Source organism: Callorhinus ursinus, unplaced genomic scaffold (assembly GCF_003265705.2).
Source record: "Callorhinus ursinus isolate GAN/ISIS: 27379988/994484 unplaced genomic scaffold, GSC_fseal_2.0 scaffold25, whole genome shotgun sequence".
Taxonomy (NCBI): Eukaryota; Metazoa; Chordata; class Mammalia; order Carnivora; family Otariidae; genus Callorhinus; species Callorhinus ursinus.
The window spans coordinates 39987896-40011121 of record NW_027397087.1 but is presented as its reverse complement, the minus strand read 5'-3'; the positions used below and the strand labels follow the sequence as shown (position 1 = coordinate 40011121).

General features: G+C 41.1%; 1 protein-coding gene across 20 annotated transcripts in view; it reads right to left on the bottom strand.

Moving 5' to 3' along the window:
- Positions 1-23226, bottom strand: part of PEAK1 (pseudopodium enriched atypical kinase 1) — a 361282-nt gene that overhangs the window by 71206 nt on the left and 266850 nt on the right. For all 20 annotated transcript variants that reach the window (XM_073877414.1, XM_073877413.1, XM_073877408.1 and 17 more), the window contains one exon: positions 4308-7582. In XM_073877414.1, the coding sequence (XP_073733515.1) occupies positions 4308-7465 (3158 nt within the window). In that variant the 5' untranslated portion in view covers positions 7466-7582. The remainder of the gene's footprint in view (positions 1-4307; positions 7583-23226) is intronic.

Sequence of the window (23226 nt, the reverse complement as noted above, 5' to 3'; positions counted from 1 at the left end):
AGGTAGCTAGGGGACACCCGGGTGGCTCATTCAGGTCAGCATCTGCCTTTGGCTCAGGTCATGATCCCAGGGTCCTGGGATTGAGTCCCACACTGGGCTCCCTGCTCAGAGGGGAGTTGGCTTCTCCCTCTGCCTGCCACTCCCCCTGCTTGTGCTTTTTCTCTCTCTCTGACAAATAAATAAGTAAAATCTTAAAAAAAAAAAAAAAAAGAAAGAAAGAAAAAGAAAAAGGTGGCTAGTTCAGCTTTGTAACTCAAACTATTTTTCCTTGCAATAACCACCACACTTTGGTATGCAACAGAAATAAGCTATGTATACTTCCCATTTCATCACATGGAATTTTTAAACGGACACAGTCTCAACGGCTGACATTTAATAAAATTTACTACTTCACCAAGGACATGCTTAAGTGAAACTGTTTTTTTTTTTCAACTATTTGTACACTATTATGCCATGGCTTTGACTTGTGTTAAGGTATAAGTAGTTTTGCCTACTATTGTTTTTGTACCATCAGCACAAATGTCAATGCAGTGAAAAGCATCATGTCTTATTATGAAAACGGTGACTTCTGCATGATCACTATTTGACCTTGCCTTGACCACGTTTGAAGAACCACAGGTCATTATCCTTTTCCAGCCACCTGTCTGGACTCTGTTTGCTATCGTCTTTTCTGTGACTCTGCACATGTTGTTCCTTTAGCCTACAATATCTTTCCCAAGCAGCGGGAAAAATCCTATCTGTCTTTTAAGATTTGGTTTGTGTTTCATTTCTGAGAAGTCTCTTTTAAGGTGATCTAGTCGTTGTCTTTTATGCTTCTGTACCACTACCCACATACATTGTTTTAGCATTTATTACATGGAAGGCAGAGGGGCTACTGACATCTTAAAGCACCCAACCTGTGCCAGACCCTGTGCGAAGTCTCTTACATATTCTCCCTTTATATCCTCAAACTAACTCCATGTGATAAGTGACATTACAATCACTGTCCACTGAAGGACCAGACAAATAGCCGAAGTGAAGTCAAACCTAAACCTGTTATTTCAGCAGCGTGATGATCTTTCCCCCATCTGTCCCTATGGCCCATATATGGCACAGTTAAGATACTCATTTTCGTCACCTGAAAAGTCCAATAAATGAACTTAATAACAATCTAATCTCGGGACACCTGGGTAGCTCAGTCATTAAGTGTCTGCCTTTGGCTCAGGTCATGATCCCAGGGTCCTGGGATTGAGCCCTGCATTGGGCTGGGCTCCCTGCTCAGCGGGGAGACTGCTTCTCCCTCTCCCACTCCCCCTGCTTGTGTTCCCTCTCTCGCTGTGTCTCTCTCTGCACCCCCCCCCAAAAAACCTTAAAAAACAACAACAATCTAATCCCATAATAAAAGTCTCTACAAAGTCCTTATCTTTTAGGGTCTGACCTCAGTTGAGTATTTTTCAATTCTTAAAGTTTGGATTTGGAATCTTCATTACTTATTGAAAAACTTGAATTTTCATTTCTTCCAGCAGTGCGTTGCCAGCCGTGGGATGGTAATTTAATGAATACACTGCCATCAAGCTGGAAACACAAATGTTGACATTTGACAGTAACATTTTTCCCTTTCAAAGCTGCTTCAAGTAAATATCAATGGTGTATCCAAGTAAATTAAGTAATTATTGAAAAAGCAAATGATGTATATTTTTCAATGAGTATCATGTTTATTTTAAAACTTTCCAAAAAGTTAAAAAAAAAAAACTATTTAAAACCTTTTTCTCCTCAGTCTGAGACAATTATGAAATGTGACAATTCTAGTGTGTCTCTAAGAAAAGCTTAATACCTCAAAAATGCTTAACTTAGACTACAGCACATTAGCATTAGATCCTGAATGGTAGTGAGATCAGTGGCTCCCCAAGTGTAGCCCCAGGGCCAGCAGCTGCAGCACCACCTGGGGGCTTGTTAGAAGTGCAAACTACCAGGGCCCGCACCACCTCAGACAACCACATCAAACACTTTGGGGGTGGGGCTCGGCAATCTGCTTTAACAACCCTCAAGTTACTAGGATGCAGGGTTAAATCTGAAACCAATGGGGCAAACCAACTGCATTGTTTGGATTTTTTTTAAAGATTTACTTATTTGAAAGAGAGAAAGAGAGCACACGTGGGGGGCGGGTAGGAATAGAGGTAGAGGGGGAAGGGAAGCAGACTCCCCACTGAGTCTGCAGCCCACCTTGGGGTTAATCTCAGGACCTGAGATCATGACCTGAGCCAAAACCAAGAGTTGGGCGCTTAACTGACTGAGCTACCCAGGTACCCCTCATGGAGTTACTTATTAAGAACTGATGAATTTTGGAAGATATGACTGGCTCATGTACAAGCAAATCTGTGAAAATATAAGCTGTATAGTTAAGGGGTCTGCCATGCCAAGGGCCTGGGCTGCTCTCAAGCCCACATACAGTGGCATGCAGCCAAAGTAGAGAATTTCATTCTATAGAAGAGGCCAAATCATTTTGCTTGGCTCTTCCTTCCAGGATGCGGGTAAACACACCACAGCCATACTTAATGAGGAGTGAAGCCATTTATTGATCTGCAAAAACTATCTGACATAAGTAAGTCCAACCCTGTGCAGTTTAAATTGCTTTTTTCCTAAATAAAACAGTAACCTGCAATACATGTGTTTTATTACTCCTGGAGTCTGATATTCTATCATCCACTTTCAACTTCCAATGACAAGACTACTCTTTCCAGGAATATATCACCACTATTCTACTTGCTCTGCTATTATACGGATTTAAGGAAAACAGGAACTTGCTAGCATTTTGACAACTATTTTGGGGTTATGTAAAAATCTTATTTTCGTAAAGAATATATATATAAAACTTCTTAACATTTTGCTAGAAAAAGTGAAGGCATTAAGTGTTCACTTAATTTTTATTTATACTGTTCTAACAGAAACCTGGTGAGAGGATCTGCCCTATCATAAGAGTTTGCTGTCTTTACCAAAGAAAAGGCCAGGCCTGGTAGAGAAGGCTTCCTGTAAGTAAGAAGGAGGCAGATTTAGAATCAGATCAAAGAAATATTCAGGGCATATCTTTGTTTAAAAATAAAAAGTACCGGGCACCTGACTGGCTCAGTCGGTACAGCATGTGACACTTGATCTTGGGGTTGTGAGTTCGAGCCCCATGTTGGGTGTAGAGGTTACTTAAAAATAAAATCTTAAAAAAAAAAGTACAGGGGATATAAGGAAATCATCCCATTTGTTACAGACTTGGGATAATAGTTCTTGTTTTTATTGGCAGTTTGTTAATTTTGCTTACAATACAAATGAGAAACAAAAAACCTTAAGCTTCCTAAACATAAATGTTTATGTGAATGATTACAAGTGAAAATATAAAAATCTCCTTTGCTCTTGTGTTTGTAATGCAACACTGTAGGAAGAATACAAGCTTTAGAGTCAGACAGACCAAGTTTGAATTCTGGCTCTGACATGATGAGCTACGTGAATCTGCTTAATTCTTAACTTCTCTCATCTTCGGTTCCCTCATCTGAAGAATACAAACGATTTGTAGGGCTGCTGTAAGGATGGGAGATAGATCCTGGGAATGCACTTTACACCGGGTAGGTGATCACGAAGAGTCATTTAATAATGAAAGGAAACGGCCAGCTAGAGAACTGAGTGGGTGTGGGTGGGTGTGCGCTGGCTGGCTGTCCTCAGGATCCTGCTACTGGCTGGGTCTCAATCTCACTTCTCCTCTAGCGCCCATGTGTTAGATAACTATCGACTGCTGGACCCTGTCTCCACCGCAGCCCCCCCACCCCCATTTTCCACTATACTTGGAAAGAAGACAGAGACAGCAATAAAAACCCAAATATTCCCTCAAAACAAAGTAACACATATAGAGCTAACGCCTCGGTGAAAACCAAAACGAATCACTTAAGGAACTTTATTCTATCTACAGTGAGGGTAAGAAGAGTGCCACCATTTATTCATTTGATCCTGTTTCTTCCTCACACTATCATAGCATTTCCAAGCAATGTATTATTTATTGCTATTAAGGTATTACGGATTTGCTTTTCTATGTTCAAGCCCCTTTGCATTCACCAGAATGCAGCAGGCTACTTTAGCTAAAGCTCCAGGGCCATAAACCTTGTTTGGTACAATAAGATCACTTTAATAATACTCTAATCTTGGAATGCAGTTACAAAGATAGATGATGGCCACTGAGTGCTACTTATAAACAGAAATGGCTCTTATGTTATCTTAAAGATGTAAAAACCTTAGCACCTAAAAATGTGTTAAAAAATTCCCATACTCTGCCATTCTATTTTACATACCTGAAAATTTTTTTAGGAACCTGTGATGGAGAAGAATGACTCCTTTTCTTCTTCTCTGAGTCCAGCAGTAACCCATCCTCTGTGCCGTCCTTCTCTCTGACTGCTGCCTGGTCTGCTCTGGCCTTCTGATCCACACTGAGCTGGCTTTGGGTGGGATCACACCTGTACATAAAGACGATGGCTGGCTTCTCACTGGACTCTCCTTTTGCCTCCGTGAACCAGTGATGGCGCTGGACTGGAGGAGGCGGCAGCATGTGGATGACTGTGCCATCCAGGCCCACCAGTTTCCCTTTCTCTCGGTCTTTCTCTTTGTCATCCTCCTCATCTGTTTTCCGGCGGCGGAAGAAGCTTTTAAATGATATCCAGCGCTTAGGTTTTGCATCAGCGGCCCGCCTACTGCCTTCAGAGTGCAAAACCGATTCAGCTTCCGTTGACCTGGTGGGACTGGTTGGCTTGGTCCAGTTGGTGAAATGCCTCTGCAGAAGGTTGCTTGCATGATAAGGGGAGGAAGTAGAACGAGGTGGGGGAAAGGGAGGTGGTGGCTCACTCTGGGGGTTAGCCACGAATTTGGAGAGAGGGGTCGTGCCTGGCTTTGCGAGCGGATCTTTCCGTACTTTGACAGTAGGGCTTTCTGTGGCCTGAGGGGTTTCGGCTTCACCACTGGGCTGAGATGTGAAGAGAGATTTGGGTCGGACTGGTGTACTCTTAGGTGTACTCTTAGCAGCATCGGCATCTGGAGGAACTGCATATAGCTCTTCCACACTGCATGCTTTTGGGCCAGACTGGGGCATTTCTGGAGGAGACTGTGGCGGGTGGATGGAAGCCACAATCTGAGAAAGCACTGTGCTCGCTTTCTCCCTGGTGCTGCTGCCGTTGCTCACCATCTGAGATGCCTGAGGGCCTTCTGTTTTGGCCACAGGTTCTTGAGTGGTTCTCTGGATCTTTGTTGGGGAGCTGTGGCTAGAACTATAGCTTTTCTGTGGTGAAGACTGACCTCTGTTAAGACAGCTGTTAAACTCCTGAACCTTCTGAGCCACTGAGCCCCTTTTACGCTCTGTGCTGTTGGAAAACCCTTTGGCTTGGGGACATTCAGCAGGTTTGCCAGTGGTGTTATCAGATGCTTTGCTTTCAGTTTCGATTTCTTCATAAGTATGGCTTATTATACTTGTGGTTTTTTCCTTCACTGAGAGTTCTCCACTTGTTCCGAGAAAACTTTTGTAAATGGCTAGATTGTCATATGCATTTGGATTGATGACAATGGGGACTTTGATGGCATTTTTGGAACTCCGAGCATAAGTCGGCTCGTCATGAATGATAATTGGAAAAGGTGGCATACCAGCATTGTTATAACTATTAAATTTTATCTCGGACAAATTGGGTGACTTCACGGGGATAGTTTTAGAGGAAATATTTGTAGTTGTTGGTGAAGTAGGTGCTGATTTGTGACAGTTTTTCCTCGGAGGGATATTTGGCCCAGTCCCACCGCTAATCAATTCCACCTTGGGTACCTTTTGTCGTGGGCTGGTACTGGAAGTCCATACTTCCTGGTATCGTATTGCACTGGAGTTTTGGAAATGGGCACTTATTTGTCCTGATGTCAGTGTGGGTGATGTGAGTGCGGGCGATGTCACCGGAGAGTTTGGAGTAGAAGATGAGATTTTTGTCTTGGGGCTGTTAACAGGGCCCTCGAGGTGCTCACTGGCCATGGCTGCCGACACGTCCACAATAGTATATGGCTTGCACAACGGCTGTTCCAGATTGACAACTCGGTAAGGCTTTGCTTGCTCTTCTACAGGGACGAGGTTTATGGTCACTGCTTGCCCAGCGATATCGGTAGAGGCTTTACTTTCATGCTTTTCAGTCTGTACAGCAATCTTGCCATCCTTCTCTTCTAATCGGAGAGCAAGGACTGCTTTGTGTGTTTCTGGAACTTTTATTGAGCTTTTAGGTGCCTGTGAGGAGTCCTTTTCCTGATTATTACCAGAGAGATTTTCACAATTGGGCTCCCTTTCCTTCATGTCCTTAGAATCTCCCGGGTTACCAGGAGATATTCCCCCATTACAGATCTTCTGGGATAAACTACTGGCTGTCTCAGAACGTGATTCTTCTGTTAAAGAAGAACCTGGTGACGTAGAGTCAGATGACGCCATGCTCTGAATGCTTCCTGGTCCACAGGAGGCCGCAGAGTTTTCTTCATAGCCATTCAGGATTTCATCATAGCTGTCATCATAGTCTACAGCACAGATTCTCTGCAGAGACTTATTTCGCAGGGGGACCGTATTCCATTTTTTGTCCACAAAGAATCGAACAGGAGACAAAGTATTTGCCCTGAAGTTAGCAAAGCGGGGTTGCCCTCTCATGCGAATCTCCATGGCCAAGAGCTCTTCATCACTCTCATCCCAGCTCTCATGCTCCTCCGCCATGTTACTGAAAAGTACATCTTCTTCACTCTCCTCACCACTAGAGAACTCTGGGTAACAGAACCGGCCCCCTTCATTACTGATCACTTCTGTGCTCCCACTCAGAATCACATGCTTGCCTTGAGTGTCCTTTATCCCGCCCATCATGCAGCTTGGTGGAAGCTTTCTTTCCAGTGATCTTTTATAGCAATCATTTATTCTTCCTAAGAACATTTCTCTGGAGTTTGTTTCACTTCCTCTTACCTGAGGGGTGGTATCCAAGCCTGCTATCTCCTTTAACACATCAGTTAGTCCATTATTGTTATTTGATATCTTCTTGGCACTATCATTATTGCCATAAGGCTTAGGAACATGGCTAAATCCTTCAATGTCATCTTCATTATTGTTATTAAGTGGTTTCTGATTCAAGGCCGTCCTGTTTCGGTTCCATCCTATGACGACAGGTTTGTTCTCACAGTGTTCTTGGATACTAAGTTCACCACATACACTTTGCCCATCTGCCACCATCATAGTGGGCTTCACAGCTATAGTGGGTTTTTTAGCCACAGGAGGACGGAAATTTCCAGTGTTCCTCATGCGGTGGTTGTTACTGTGATTGGCATTCGTTTTCACATTGCCATGGGTGATGGGTGCCTTCTCAGGGTCTGGGGGTAGCTGGTGCAAGCTTTTAGGTTTGAAGCAGTTCTTGCATTCACCAGGTTTCCAAACGTGTTCAGTAAAGGTGTTACAAGCAGACATTTTTAAAAAAAAAGGACCTTCACAGACAATGCTTCCCTTTCAGTGCATGGTAAAACTTTCATCCATCAGTCTTCACCTCCCCTAGGCATCACAGCAGCTCTTGTAAGTGTGGTCAATCTGTGGGGGGCGGAAAAGAAAATCTAAATGGACAAGGCACTATAAGGCATATCATGATGACTTAACAACAACTGGCTCCACTCCTCAACTTTTCCTTATATTAAAAAATTGAGGGAGAAACTAATTTGGGCACTTTTTGAACTCCCTTTAGCCAAGCAGCATTTTGGAAAGTTTGTTTTGCAGCCGTAATTTTGTACCCCCTCATTGAACTATATATAATCTTTCCCTTGATGTCTATGTGGCAATGATACTGTGACCTTGCCCTCTGGGAGTGACTCCGAAACTGCTCTTTTTAATATCTACCAACCTGTATGACACTTCTTAGTCCACTGAAGGTTCTTCTTCTTCTACCTACCTTTTTGATTTTGGGTATCTCATAGACTCCTCAATCTCGATGCATTCAAAATGAATCCTTTGGCTAAACCCTTTTCTCAACTCTGGGAAACTTTTCTACTCTAACCAGCCCTCCCCTCTACTCCCCAGGCCACCTCCTTCCTCTGCCTTTACCCTACTTCAGTTATTGTCACTATCCTCTACTTACATAGCTAAGCTCAATTACTGACACCTCTTCCCTCACTTCTAACTCCGTATCTAACTCCTTAAATTAGTCTTGCCAATTTGATCTATTACACTTCATTGGAACTCTTTCTTGCCATTACCGGCCCCCGCAAGTAGTTCAGAGACTCACCATCCTTTGCCTAGATTCCTGCAATAGGCTAATTAATGGTCTTCATGCCTGCAGTCCCAGCCCATTCCAATCCAATCTCTTTACATTTGCTACTCAAAGTGTGGTCCTCAGACAAGAAATATCAGCCTCGTTTGGGACCTTGTTAGAAATGCAGTATCTCAGGTACAACCCTAGATCTACTGGATCAGAATTCATATTTAATGAGATTCTCAGGCGATTCTATTGTTCTCTGTACTACTATCAAATTTTTCCTTTCTAAAATGCTAATATGATCAACTTACTACCTAGCTTAACTATTCTGTGGCTCAATCTTATCTAATGCACTGACTCCCAAATGTCAGTGTGCAGACTAGGGGTTGCCAGCTAAATAAGAACCGCTCAGGGAAGCACCCTAGACCCACCTAGTCAATCTCCGAGGGAAGAGCTAGGAATCTGATTTTTTAATAAGTTCTCCAGGTTTGTTTGTTTTTTTTTAACAAGTTCTATGTGCATTAAGGTGTTGGAACCTCTGAGTTACAGGATGGGATATAAGCCCCTTAGGTTTTCATGATATGGTCCTTGCCTCCCTTCTAGCCTTATGTCTTAACAATCAACTAGTCTTACACTGTAAATCCCACTGGGCTACTTGTTTCTCCTTGGTACTATCAAAGCCACTTAGACATAACCTCCATGAAGAAGCACTTTCATTTTTAATTGTCTCCCCACAAATTTCTGAGCTTCTTCAAGGTCTGGGCTATATCTTATTCATCTCAATATGTCTAGCATAAGGAGCTGAATAAATACTGGTTGACTAAATGTGCTGGTTTATTTAAAAAAACGAATCTTATGACTTTCTCTTTTGTCTTAGGCACACAGCTGCAGACTTTCCCACAGAACATCACTACAGTGTTACATTTCTAATTTGGATATTATAATAAAGTTGGCAGTGGGCATGTACATGTAAGAACTATTTTAATGGCTGAAGAGTTTAACTTTATTCATGTACAAGGACAGCAACAGGATCCTTGGTTTGGTCAGAAATGCAGTCTTTTTGCTGAGCTTCAGCACATGTATAAAGAAGAAAGAATATTTTCTTTAGCTCGCAGGTGTGCATGCATACACCTGCACACACAGAGCTAAGTCCCTTGTGAATAATATTCATAAAGTACTCTGCCTCAGTGGAAGAAGTACAGACTTAAAGATCAAAGTGTTCCACACAAGAGAGCACAACAACCTGGCCAAAACCTAAGTCCATTCTTTGCTGGAGATCATCAAATGCTTCTTTTCAACATGGTTAAAATATATTTTTCAAGTGTTTGTTTGAAAACATTTATTTAGTCTTTCTGATATTCTAAAAGCTATTCCTTAGTTGATAAAACCATTTCCTGCTAGTCTGAGATTGGAACGTTTTGAGCAAGGGGAAGAAAGGCATAAAATTAGGTTGAAAGGGAGAGCAGGGTCCAAATCATGCAGGGCCATTTAGGCTTTTAAAGATTACAGGGTTTATCCAAAGAGGAGTGGGAAGCCACTGAAGGGTTTTAAATAGGGGAAACAACATGATCCAATTTGCATTTTAAAAAGACAGCTTTAACCAAAAAAACATGCAATACTTAGGTATAAATCTAATAAAATATGTGCAAAATCTACAATCTCTATGCAGAAAACTATAAAACACTGATAAAAAGGTATCAAAGACTTAAACAAATGGAGATACCAAGATCTCTCAGTATTCTTAAAGTGTCAATCTCTCCCAGATTGCTCTGTAGATTCAACATAATTCTAACAAAATCCAAGCAGGATTTTTTTTTGTAGAAATCAACAAGCTAATTCTAAAATGTATTCAGAAAGGCAAAGGAACTAGAATAGCCAAAGCAATTTCAAAAAAGAACAAAGCTGGAGGATGCCCCCCTTACCTGACTTCAAGACTTAGCATAAAGCTACAGTAATCCTGACAAGAGGGTATTGGCAAAGGACAGAAACATAAATGGGGGACGTGGAGCAAGCAAATACCAGCCTGGAGGCTGAATCTAGCCTGTCCCCTGTTTTTATATGTCCCAAAGCTAAGGATGCTTTTAAACATTTTAAGTGATGACAAAATTCAAAAGAATGGTATTTGGTGACAAGTGAAAATTATATGGAATTCCAAATAGAGTGCCCATAAATAAAGCTCTACTGGAACATAGCCAGGCTCATTTGTCTCCATATTGTCTGTGGTGGCTTTGTGCTACGATGCAGAGCTGAGTGGTTCGGACAGACTGCATGTGGTGGCACACGCATCACTTCCCAGTGCTTTTCAAGCACTGTACAGACCAGCATTTCTACTGCTACAGGTATCACCCATGTGAAAAAAAACATTTTTCAAAGATAAAAATATGGCAAATTTCACATTAATAAATGAATTTTATAATAAAGTCTGAGAGGAAGCACTAACTTAGCAACCTAGTTAAGCAAAATATTATCCCTCTCCCAAAAAAGAGTTCCATTCTTTGGATTAGTAGAGCTGCATTTCAGAAAACTGTACTCAATTATTACATTTTGAATTTTGTTTGAAAAATTCATGGAAATTTGTTTTCTCTTATTATATAAGTACTTACACAATACCTTCAATTTTGCCTTTTGGCCTGCAAAACCTAAAATATTTACTATCTAGTTCTTTACAGAAAAAGTCTGCTGATCTCTGATATAGATCAAAACAGACACAGAACAGAATAGAATCCAGAAATAGGACAATACAAATATAGGCAACTGATACTTGCCTACAGCAGTGAGTATCCAACAAATGTGCTAGAACAAATGGATATCCATAGGCAACAAAGTAAAACTCAATTCATACCTCACACCTCGTACACAAAAATTAACTCAAAATGGATCAGAGATCTAAGTATAAAGTGTAAAGCTATAGTACTTTTAGGAGGAAAAAACAGGAGAAAATCTTTGTGAACTTGAGTTAGTCCAAGTTCTCAGATACAACACAAAAAGCACAATCCATTAAAAAAATGACAATTTGGATTTTATCAAAATTAAAAATGTTTGCTCTGTCAAAGATACTGATAAGAGAATGAAAAGACAACCTACAGATGAGACTTTTTTGCAAAAGTACGTATCTGACAAAGGACTTTGTATCCAGAATATATGAAGAACTTCCAAAATTCAATAAAAAGAAAACAAATCTTATAAAAAATAGGCAAAAGGTTTGAGCAGACACTTCACCAAAGGTATATGGATTGCATATAAACATGTGAAAGATGCTAAATATCCTTAGCATTACAGAAGGCACATTAGAACTGCAATGAGCTACCTCTATGCATCCACCAGAATGGTTAAAATGAAAACAAACAGGAAAACTGATACTAGGGAAGATGTGGTACAACAGAAATTCCTAAGGTGCTGGTGGGAATGCAGATGGCACAACCACTTTGGAAAACAGATTGGCAGTTTCTTATAAAGTTAAACGTAAGCCCACAGGACCCAGCAGGCTCACCTCTTGGTATTTACCCAAGATAAATGAAAAGTTATGTTTACACTAAAGCATGTACACAAAGGTTTATAGGCAAAAACTGGAACAATTCAAATGTTGTGTGGTGGTGGCTAGATGACTACATGTATTTGTCAGAATTCATAGAATTCTACACTAAAAAGAGATTTATTACTGTATATAAATCAAACCTTAATACATCTGACTCAAAAATAAAAGACAGCTCTGGCTGCTGTATGGAGAATAAACTGGGGAGAACAGGACAGGAAGCCAGGAGACTGTCCAAAGGGCTGCTGTGGGCAAAATGAGGTGTGATGAGCATCTGAATTAGAATGTGGCATCAGGGAAGGAAGAGAAACGTAGATGCATGAATGACTAGATTCTGGAGAGAGTAATAGATGTTGAGATTTTGGGGTTATGTATTTAAATGATTTGTGGGGTCATTTACTGAGATAGACAATGTTGGAGGAGGTGTAACTTTTAGGGAATAGGTTAGCATATAATAGAGGAAGCAGTTGAATTCAGAAGTCTGGAATACAGAAAGGAATTCTGCTGTTCTTATCTGTTTGGGAATTACTGTAGGAATATCTAGGCTAAAAAGAAACCAGAGTGAGCTAGGAGGTGGTCTTGGTGGGTAAACCAGGGAGAAGAGAAGAACCCCTACAGAAAACTCAAAAATAACAGTCATAATGGTGATGATACAGAAGCCAGATGAGGAGATTTCATTAAGGGGGGAGAAGCCAACTATTTCAAATGCTGCTGACAGTTAATGAGGAATGAGGACCTAAATGTGCCCACTGGACTTGACAACATGGGCTCATTGGTGACTTTAGCTTTAACTAATGTGGTGTAGCAGTGGGGATGGAAAGGAGACTGTGGTCAGCTGCAGAGTGAGAAGATAGAGTGAGTAATTGTAGGTAACTTTTTAAAAAAATTTTATTATGTTATGTTAATCACCATACATTACATCATTAGTTTTTGATGTAGATAACTTTTTGAAGTTTAGGTGGGAAGTGGAAGAAAGAGCCAGGTAGAAGTGGGGGTGGGGGTGGTGTTGTTGTCCAGAAAGGATTTCCTTAGTTTAAGATGACAAAAATGAGATCACGATGAATATTAATATTGGAGAAAGACACAGAAGAGTGTGAGGCTGGAGAGACAGGAAAAAGGTAGATAATCCCAAACCCAAGAATGTTAAAACTGGGCAGGCTCCATTTAAATCTTTCTGTTTTATGGCTGAGGAAAGCTGAAGGCCCCCCAAAAGGCTACAGGTGAACGACAAAAGATCTGAGAAAGAACTGAGACTCAAGGCTACAGCAACCTACCATATGTTTGTTTTAAATTATTTTTTCTTTTGTTACATGAGATTTTTTCTTTTGTTATATATGCTCACTGTGAAAAATCAGAAAAGCGTAAAAGAAAATAGAAATCACATGTAATCCTATTACTTGGAAGTAACTTCTATCAATAGTTTGGGGCAGTTCATGTCAGTCACCAAGAATTTTTTTTAAAAAGACATTCCCTGTCTACTTAGCACCTATGGCATTAAATATAAAAGAATAAGGCATCCTGGCCTGATAGCTTGTTAACTAAAAGTTAAATCCACCACTGATCAGAGAGGGATTCAATTTTCTCTTTTAAAGTAGTACAGTATATTTTCTTTTTCCAAGCCTAGTAGATAAATAGTCAAAATAATTCCCCATGTTGAGTGCTAGTAAGTTAATTCAGTCAAGAGATGGCTGTTGATTAGCAGCTATCACATTATCAACAGGACAGACAAATGGGATTCACCAGGAACACAATTAGCTTATGTCAGTGCTGTGTGCAACAGAAAGCCATCACTAAAATGGAGACTTTGGATTTGACAGTCCTTTACAAAGTCTGTGTACATCTGTATTCATGCTGCTGTGAAAACCAAGAGACGAAGCAAGCAAACACCTTCAGCAAGCACCAGATGGAGCTGCTGTCTAAGCCACAAAGCCTTAACTATGAGGGCTTCATTTGTCAACACTAATTATGTTTGGAGACAAAGATGTGCACTTAAAGACACTGTCAAAACGATTTTAACTTGTAACAGGCTCTTAGAAAGAGAAGCTCTACCAGATTAGATGTAGCTCCATCCAAGGAGCAATTCTCGGGCTTTCTTGCCTTTGTGAAATAACTTCAATGGCACTCAGTAACTAGCAGCTTTGCCTGCTCAACACTATACCCCTACGTTGGGAAACTCGAGTCGCCAAAGTTATGCTTGAGAAATAAAATAGGTGCCTCCTGAGGCATGTAAGGAAATATGACAGTCTAGCCTGGTGTCTTCTATTTATTTGCCAAGACAGGTCTGATATGGAGTCCCCCAATGGAGTGTTTGATAAGAAAAACCCCTTTGCTTCCATATTCCTTACAATCTCAAAGCAAACCCTACAGATGGAGTGGTCGATGAGAGAGCTGAAAGGCTGAAGCTGCCCGTGGAAGCTAACGGAGATTCCATGATCTAAAATCCGATTTTGTATTTGACAGTTTTCAAGGCCAAAGCCCTTCAGGCTACAGATGAAGCTACTGAAGAGTAGCCTATTTCACTTCAAGTCATGACAGCTTTTTAAGAACCTATTACTGTTTTTCACTCTCTTTACTGCTATACAATGACAATAATTAGTTTGCTTCAAGTCCAACAGTTTCAAGCAGATTTGATACAAAAAACTAAATCCACACTGGATTTCAATCTTGGAATAAACAGGCCTACAGACAGAGCTGGAGCTCCTCAAGCCAGATGTAATTTCCAAGTCAGTGAAGGGGGGAGACTGTGTAGGTGGTATATTAAATACCACATATAGAGCATTTCCTAAAGACACCCAAGGAGAATCTGTTAATAATAAAGGAGGATGGGGAATGCACTGCTAAACTCCTTCCCCAATCCTATGACTCCCGGAGGCCATTATCTTTCTTCATAAAATCTGTCACATTGCCATAGAGACAGAGTCAAGAATCCTCAGTGCTGTACATGGGCTTTCAGGACACTTGCAGTGAGGAGCTATCGCCTATATGTCATCCCACACGTTAGTCCATCTCCAGGATACGAGGGTAAAATTTACAAGTCCAGGTTCTCATTAGGCTGTTGTAATGGAACATGTGGGTTACTTACATAAAAAAGGAAAGGAAAATGTGACAAATATCCCCACGTCATTGTTCCCAACCTTTCCTTCTTCCATGGTGAAAAATGCTGACCCGATACCTTAAGCAGCTGCCAAATCCTTCAGTATATGACTAAAAGGGTGGAGAGAGGAAGTGAAAGCAAAGCTGCAGGAAGGCTTTGTAGGAGATAAAACATAGCTTTAATTTGGAACACGAATGGAAATTCCATGAGTAAAAGGAACCTTCCTAATTTGAGATCTGACCGCCTCCCCACCCCTTTGTAGAAAAAAAACCACAGTTTTTTGCTATCACAACAGTAGGCAAGATCTTAAGACAAGGTTCTCCTGTTTAAAGAAGAAAGCAAAGTAAAACCTGCTTAATTTGGAAAACTTAACTAAAGCTCTGTTGCAAGGAGGAAGCCCATCCACTTCCAATTATTCTAACAGCAAGCTTTTTCTAACCATTTACTGGTTCCTGTCACATGGTAGCCATCTCCGGACAAGAGCCTTGCATCAGCAAATGCACCACTGTGAAGTGCCACTGCTTAGCTCCCAACTCATTTTTTAAGCTCAAACTCTTTGATGAACCAGTTAAATAATAATAATTACCGTTATAAGATTATAAGTTCCAAAATGTACACTGAACTGACCTCAGACCCCCTACTTAAGAAGGTATATATCAGAGAGGAGGTTAAAATGTTATCTAATAATAGCCAAGGACTCCACAGTGTTTTGCAGTTTTATTCTGTTCATAAGCTGCTCCCTCTGCTTGGAATGTATTTCCTCTAATGCTGTTTCATTTGGCAAAACTATTTATCCTTTAAGACCCAGTTCAAATTTTACCTGTGTGATGAAGCTTTACCTGACTTCCTAAGTACCATGTTGTATGGTAGTTATCTAAGTCCCTAGAAGGCAAGGCTGTGTCTTTTTCACTTCTATATCTCTTGGATTGCTTAGAATATACTAGATACTAAATAAATGCTTGCTGAATGATAATAATTTTAGCTAGCATTTACTACGAAGTGCCAGGTACCACTTGAAGCAGTTTACGTATGAAAACTCTTGATTCTCCTAAAAAACGTACGATGGGAAATACTATCATGAGCTTCATTGTACTAACGAAGAAACTGAGACTTGCCCGGGGTCACACAGTTAGTAAGCGACAGTCAGGATGGATGAATGGGTGAATGAATGCAAGTATGCATAAACAGTAGCTCGGCTCTCTGGGGCATCTGGAGGCTGCTTTAGACATAAGCTCGGTGGTACCTAAAAGGCAGTCCACTCAGCAGCAGCACTGCCCACCACAGTGGAATTCTGCCTTGAGCAAAGAAGCCTCAGAAGTAGGCACACCCACATGGTCCCAGCTCAGCTCTGAGGTGGGTAAGGTCCATGTGCTTACAGCAAAGCAAGCTAGGAGTAAACAAACAGGCATATACAATTAGCTATGGCTGCCCCAAAGTTGTGCTTTTTGTGCTTCAGGGTGAATATTTTGAGGCAAATTAAGCATGGTCTCTCAGGAGCCACACCAATTAGCAGGGCTTCTGAAGTATCTTATTGAGAGTAAACGGTGAGATGCTGCTAAAAGTTGCCTTGCTGTGTTCTTCCTCTCCACAGACCGCAATCACAGAGCCAACTGTCAAGTGAAGAAAGCTGGACTCTAGGCTAACTGAGATGTGAAAAAATAGGTGATTTCTGGTATCGAACAAGGGAATAAAGGGGCACCTGGCTGGCTCAGTGAGTAGAGCATGCACCTCTTGATCTCAGGGTTATAAGCTCAAGCCCCACGTTGGGTGTAGAGATTACTTAAAAAAAATATAAAATCCTTAAAACAAAACAAGGGAATAAGAAACAGGGGGCAAGAGGACAGTGCAAGATTCAAAGGTAAGAAAAAGAAGAGAAAGTGGAAGTTTTTGATGTAGTGTCCTATGATTCACTGTTTGTGTATAACACCCAGTGCTCCATTCAGTACATGCGCTCTGTAATACCCATCACCGGGCTAACCCATCCCCCCACCCCCTCCCCTCTAGAACCCTCAGTTTGTTTCTCAGAGTCCATCGTCTCTCATGGTTCGTCTTCCCCACCAAAGTAACGTAGACCAGAAAGGAACATAAACAATATACAGTAACAGTCACCTTACAGGCAATACAATGGCACTAAATTCATATCTTTCAATAGTTACTCTGAATGTAAATGAGCTAAATGCCCCAATCAAAAGACACAGGGTGAGGGCAGAGCAAGATGGCAGAGGAGTAGGAGACCTGGATTTCGTCTGGTCCCAGGAATTCAGCTGAATAGGGTTCAAACCATTCTGAACACCTATGAACTCAACAGGAGATCGAAGAAGAGAGTAGCAACAACTCTCTGAACAGAGAAGCGACCACTTACTGGAAGGCAGGACGTGGGAGAAGTGAATCCCAGGCGATTCGGAAGGATAGGCGGCGGGGGAGGGGGACTTTGTCGGCCACTGCTAGCACGTGCTAGAGCCGTGGAGCACAAAATCGGAACTTTTAGAAGTCGGCTCCGCTGAGGGACGTCGCTCCAGTGGCTAAGTGGGGGGTGGAACCCTCCCGGGACAGTGCGGTCTCAGGACCCTCGGGGTCACAGAAAGACCGGGGGTGCCTGAGTGCGGCAGAGCTCCCAGGTATTGGAGCGGGGAAGCCGGCTGCAGACACGGAGCCGAAGCGCGGGCTCTCAGCTCGGGGTGGCCATAAACCGTTGATCCGCAGCACAGTCGGGCCACTGCTCCTCCAGCAGGGACCCAACAAGCGGCAGAGCCAGGGAGACTCTCCTTCCTCCCCTGGGAGGAGCGGCGCAGGAGCGCACCGCAGGGATCTGCTGGGTTTGGAGGCTCCACACGGGGTCCGGTGCCAGAGATACAAACGCTCGGTCACAGGCCCGGTGAGCACGGAGTGCGGCCAGAGACCAGGGAGACAGGAGTGACTGCTTTTCTCTGGGGGCGCACTGAGGAGCGGGGCCGCGAGTTCTCGGCTCCTCTGGGGGCGGAGATTGGGAGGCCGACATTTTCACTCTCATCCTCCAACACCGTATGGAAAGCTTGCAGGGAACAAAAGCTCCGGAGAGCAAACCCGAGCAGATTACTTAGCCGGGACCAACAAGGGCGGGGCAATTCCGCCTCCAGCAAAGACATTTGGGAACCACAGCAACAGGCCCCTCCCCCAGAAGATCAGCAAGAACCGCCAGGCAAGACCAAGTTTACCGATCAATGAGAGTGGCAAAACTCCAGCTCTAGGGGAATACTGCCCATAGAATTCATGGCTTTTTTACCATGATTCTTTAGTCTTTCAGAGTTAATTTTTTATTGCTTTCTTTTCAATTTTTCTTTCTCTTTTTCAGCCAACATCTTATCAATCCCTTTTTTAAAAAACATTTTTATAGTCATATTCTATCCCTTCTACCTACTAAGGTACCTTTATTTTTGGCATATATATATATGCATATATATATATAAGTTGTTCTCTCTTTAAAATTTTGGGATACAGTTTCTTCTAACAGATCAAAATATACCCTAAATCTCTAGTGTAAGGCCATGTTCTAGTTTCCAGCTGAATCACATTCTCTCCCCCCGCTTTTTTTAAATCCTCTTTCCTTTTTTCAAACAACTTATCAATTCCTTTTATAAAATTTTTTATAATTTTCATCTTTACAGTCATATTCCATCCCTTCATTGTATCAACCTTTATTTTTGTACATATATAAGTTTTCTCTCTTTAAAATTTTGGGAGGCACTTTCTTCTAACAGACGAAAATACACCTAAAATCTAGTGTGTGGCACTGATCTGTGCACCAGCCTGATCATATTTGATCATATTCTGTTTTTGTTTTGTTTTGTTCTGTTTTTGTTTATTTTTATCTTTTTCTTTTTTTTTTCTTTCTTTCCCTTTACCCCCGGTTTAGGTCTTTTCTGATTTCTTTAGAGTATATTTTCTGGGGACGTTGTTACCCTGTTAGCATTTTGTTCTCTCATTCATCGATTCTCCTCTGGACAAAATGACAAGACGGAAAAAATCACCTCCACAAAAAGAACAAGAGGCAGTACCAACTGCCAGGGACCTACTCAATACGGACATTAGTACAATGTTGGACCCAGAGTTCGGAATCATGATTTTAAAGATACTAGCTGGGCTTGAAAAAAGCATGGAAGTTATTAGAGAAACACTTTCTGGAGAAATAAAAGAAATAAAATCTAAACAAGTCAAAATCAAAAAGACTATTAATGGGGTGCAATCAAAAAAGGGGGCGCTAACTGCTAGGATAAATGAGGCAGAAGAAAGAATCAGCGATATAGAAGACCAAATGATGGAAAATAAAGAAGCTGCGAAAAAAGAAAGATAAACAATTACTGGATCACGAGGGCAGAATTCGAGAGCTAAGTGATACCATAAGATGAAACAACATTAGAATAATTGGAATCCTAGAAGAAGAAGAAAGAGAGAGAGGGGCAGAAGGTATATTGGAGCAAATTATAGCAGAGAACTTCCCTAATTTGGGGAAGGAAACAGGCATCAAAATCCAGGAGGCACAGAGAACCCCTCTCAAAAGCAATAGAAATAGGTCAATACCCCGACATCTAATAGTAAAACTTACGAGTCTCAGAGACAAAGAGAAAATCCTGAAAGCAGCTTGGAACAAGAGATATGTAACCTACAATGGCAGAAATATTAGATTGGCAACTCACCTATCCACAGAGACCTGGAAAGTCAGAAAGGACCAGCATGATATATTCAGAGCACGAAACGAGAAAAATATGCAGCCCAGAACACTATATCCAGCTAGGCTATCATTGAAAATAGAAGGAGAGATAAAAAGCTTCCAGGACAAACAAAAACTAAAGGAATTTGCAAACACGAAACCAGCCCTACAAGAAATATTGAAAGGGGTCCTCTAAGCAAAGAGAGAGCCTAAAAGCAACATAGACCAGAAAGGAACACAGACAATATACAGTCACAGTCACCTTACAGGCAATACAATGGCACTAAATTCATACCTTTCAGTAGTTACCCTGAATGTAAATGGCCTCAATGCCCCAATCAAAAGACACAGGCTATCAGATTGGATTAAGAAACAAGACCCATCGATATGCTGTCTGCAAGAGACTCATTTTAGACCCACAGACACCTCCAGATTGAAAGTGAGGGGGTGGAAAACCATTTACCATGCTAATGGACACCAAAAGAAAGCTGGGGTGGCAATCCTTCTATCAGACAAATGAGATTTTAAACCAAAGACTGTAATAAGAGATGAGGAAGGACACTATATCCTACTTAAGGGGTCTATCCAACAAGAAGATCTAACAATTGTAAATATCTATGCCCTTAACATGGGAGCAGCCAATTATATAAGGCAATTAATAACAAAAGCAAAGAAACATATTAACAACAATACAATAATAGTGGGGGACTTTAACACCTCCCTGACTGAAATGGACAGATCATCTAAGCAAACGATCAACAAGGAAATAAAGACTTTAAATGACACGCTGGACCAAATGGACTTCACAGACATATTCAGAACATTCCATCCCAAAGCAACGGAATACACATTCTTCTCTAGTGCCCATGGAACATCCTCCAGAATAATCACATCCTAGGTCACAAATCAGGTCTCAACTGATACCAAAAGATTGGGATCATTCCCTGCATATTTTCAGACCACAACGCTTTGAAACTAGAACTCAACCACAAGAGGAAAGTCGGAAAGAACTCCAATACATGGAGGCTAAAGAGCATCCTACTAAAGAATGAATGGGTCAACCAGGAAATTAAAGAAGAATTAAAAAAATTCATGGAAACCAATGAAAATGAAAACACAACTGTTCAAAATCTTTGGGATGTAGCAAAGGCAGTCCTAAGATGAAAGTATATAGCAATACAAGCCTTTCTCAAGAAACAAGAAAGGTCTTAAATACACAACCTAACCCTACACCTAAAGGAGCCAGAGAAAAAACAGGAAATAAAACCTAAACCCAGCAGAAGAGAAATAATAAAGATCAGAGTAGAAATCAATGAAAGAGAAACCAAAAGAACAGAAGAACAGATCAACGAAACTAGGAGCTGGTTCTTTGAAAGAATTAACAAGATTGATAAAACCCTGGCCAGACTTATCAAAAAGAAAAGAGAAATGACCCAAATAAACAAAATCATGAATGACAGAGGAGAGATCACAACCAACACCAAAGAAATACAAACAATTATAAGAACATATTATGAGCAACTGTATGTCAGCAAATTAGATAACGTGGAAGAAATGGATGCATTCCTATAGAGATGTATCAACTACCAAAACTGAACCAGGAAGCAAGAGAAAACCTAAACAGACCTATAACCACTAAGGAAATTGAAGCAGTCATCAAAAATCTCCCAACAAATAAAAGCCCAGGGCCAGATGGCTTCCCAGGGGAATTCTACCGAACATTTAAAGAAGAATTAATGCCTCTTCTTCTGAAACTGTTCCAAAAAATAGCAATGGAAGGAAAACTTCCAAACTCGTTTTATGAGGCCGCCATTACCTTGATCTCCAAACCAGACAAAGGTCCCATCAAAAAGGAGAATTACAGACCAATATCCTTGATGAACATGCATGCAAAAATTCTCACCAAAATACTAGCCAATAGGATCCAACAGTACATTAAAAGGATTATTCACCACGACTAAGTGGGAATTATTCCTGGGCTGCAAGGTTGGTTCAACATCTGCAAATCAATCAACGTGATACAATACATTAACAAAAGAAAGAACAAGAATCGTATGATCCTCTCAACAGATGCAGAAAAAGCATTTGACAAGGCACAGCATCCTTTCTTGATTAAAACTCTTCAGAGTGTAGGGATATCAATATAAAAGCCATCTATGAAAAACCCACAGTGAATATCATTCTCAGTGGGGAAAAACTGAGAGCTTCCCCCTAAGGTCAGGAACATGGCAAGGATGTCCACTATCACCACTACTATTGAACACAGTACTAGAAGTCCTAGCCACAGCAATCAGACAACAAAAAGAAATAAAAGGCATCCAAATCGGCAAAGAAGTCAAACTCTCACTCTTTGCAGATGATATTATGCTCTTTGTGGAAAACCTAAAAGACTCCACCCCAAAATTGCTAGAACTCATACAGGAATTCAGTAAAGTAACAGGATATAAATTCAGTAAAGTAACAGGATTCAGTAAAGTAACAGAATTCAGTAAAGTAACAGGATATAAAATCAATGCAAAGAAATCTATACACCAACAAGACAGAAGAAAGAGAAATTAAGGAGTCGATCCCATTTACAACTGCACCCCAAACCATAAGATACCTAGGAATAAATCTCACCAAAGAGGCAAAGGATCTGTACTCAGAAAACTATAAAATACTCAGGAAAGAAATTGAGGAAGACACAAAGAAATGGAAAAACGTTCCATGCTCATGGATTGGAAGAACAAATATTGTGAAGATGTCAATGCTACCTAGAGCAATCTACACACTCAATGCAATCCCCATCAAAATACCATCCACTGTTTTCAAAGAAATGGAACAAATAATCCTAAAATTTGTATGGAACCAGAAAAGACCCTGAATAGCCAGAGAAATGTTGAAAAAGAAAAGCAAAGCTGGTGGCATCACAATTCCAGACTTCCAGCTTTATATCAAAGCTGTCATCATCCAGACAGCATGGTACTGGCACAAAAACAGACACATAGATCAACGGAACAGAATCGAGAGCCCAGATACGGACCCTCCATTCTTTGGTCAACTAATCTTCGACAAAGCAGGGAAGAATGTCCAATGGAAAAAAGACAGTCTCTTCAACAAATGGTATTGGGAAAATTGGACAGCCACATACAGAAGAATGAAACTGGACCATTTCCTACACCACACACAAAAATAGACTCAAAATGGATGAAAGACCTAAATGTGAGACAGGAGTCCATCAAAATCCTTAAGCAGAACATAGGTAGCAACCTCTTCGACCTCAGCTGCAGCAACTTCTTCCTAGAAACATTGCCAAAGACAAGGGAAGCAAGGGCAAAAATGAACTATTGGGACTTCATCCCAGATAAAAAGCTTTTGCACAGCAAAGGAAACAGTCAACAAAACCAAAAGACAACCAACAGAATGGGAGAAGATATTTGCAAATGACCTATCAGATAAAGGGCTAGGACCCAAAATCTATAAAGAACTTATGAAACTCAACACCCAAAGACCAAATAATCCAATCAAAAAATGGACAGAAGACATGAACAGACATTTCTGCAAAGAAGACACCCAAATGGCCAACAGACACATGAAAAAGTGCTCAACATCACTCGGCATCAGGGAAATCCATATCAAAACCTGAATGAGATATCACCTCACACCCGTCAGAATGGCTAAAATTAACAAGTCA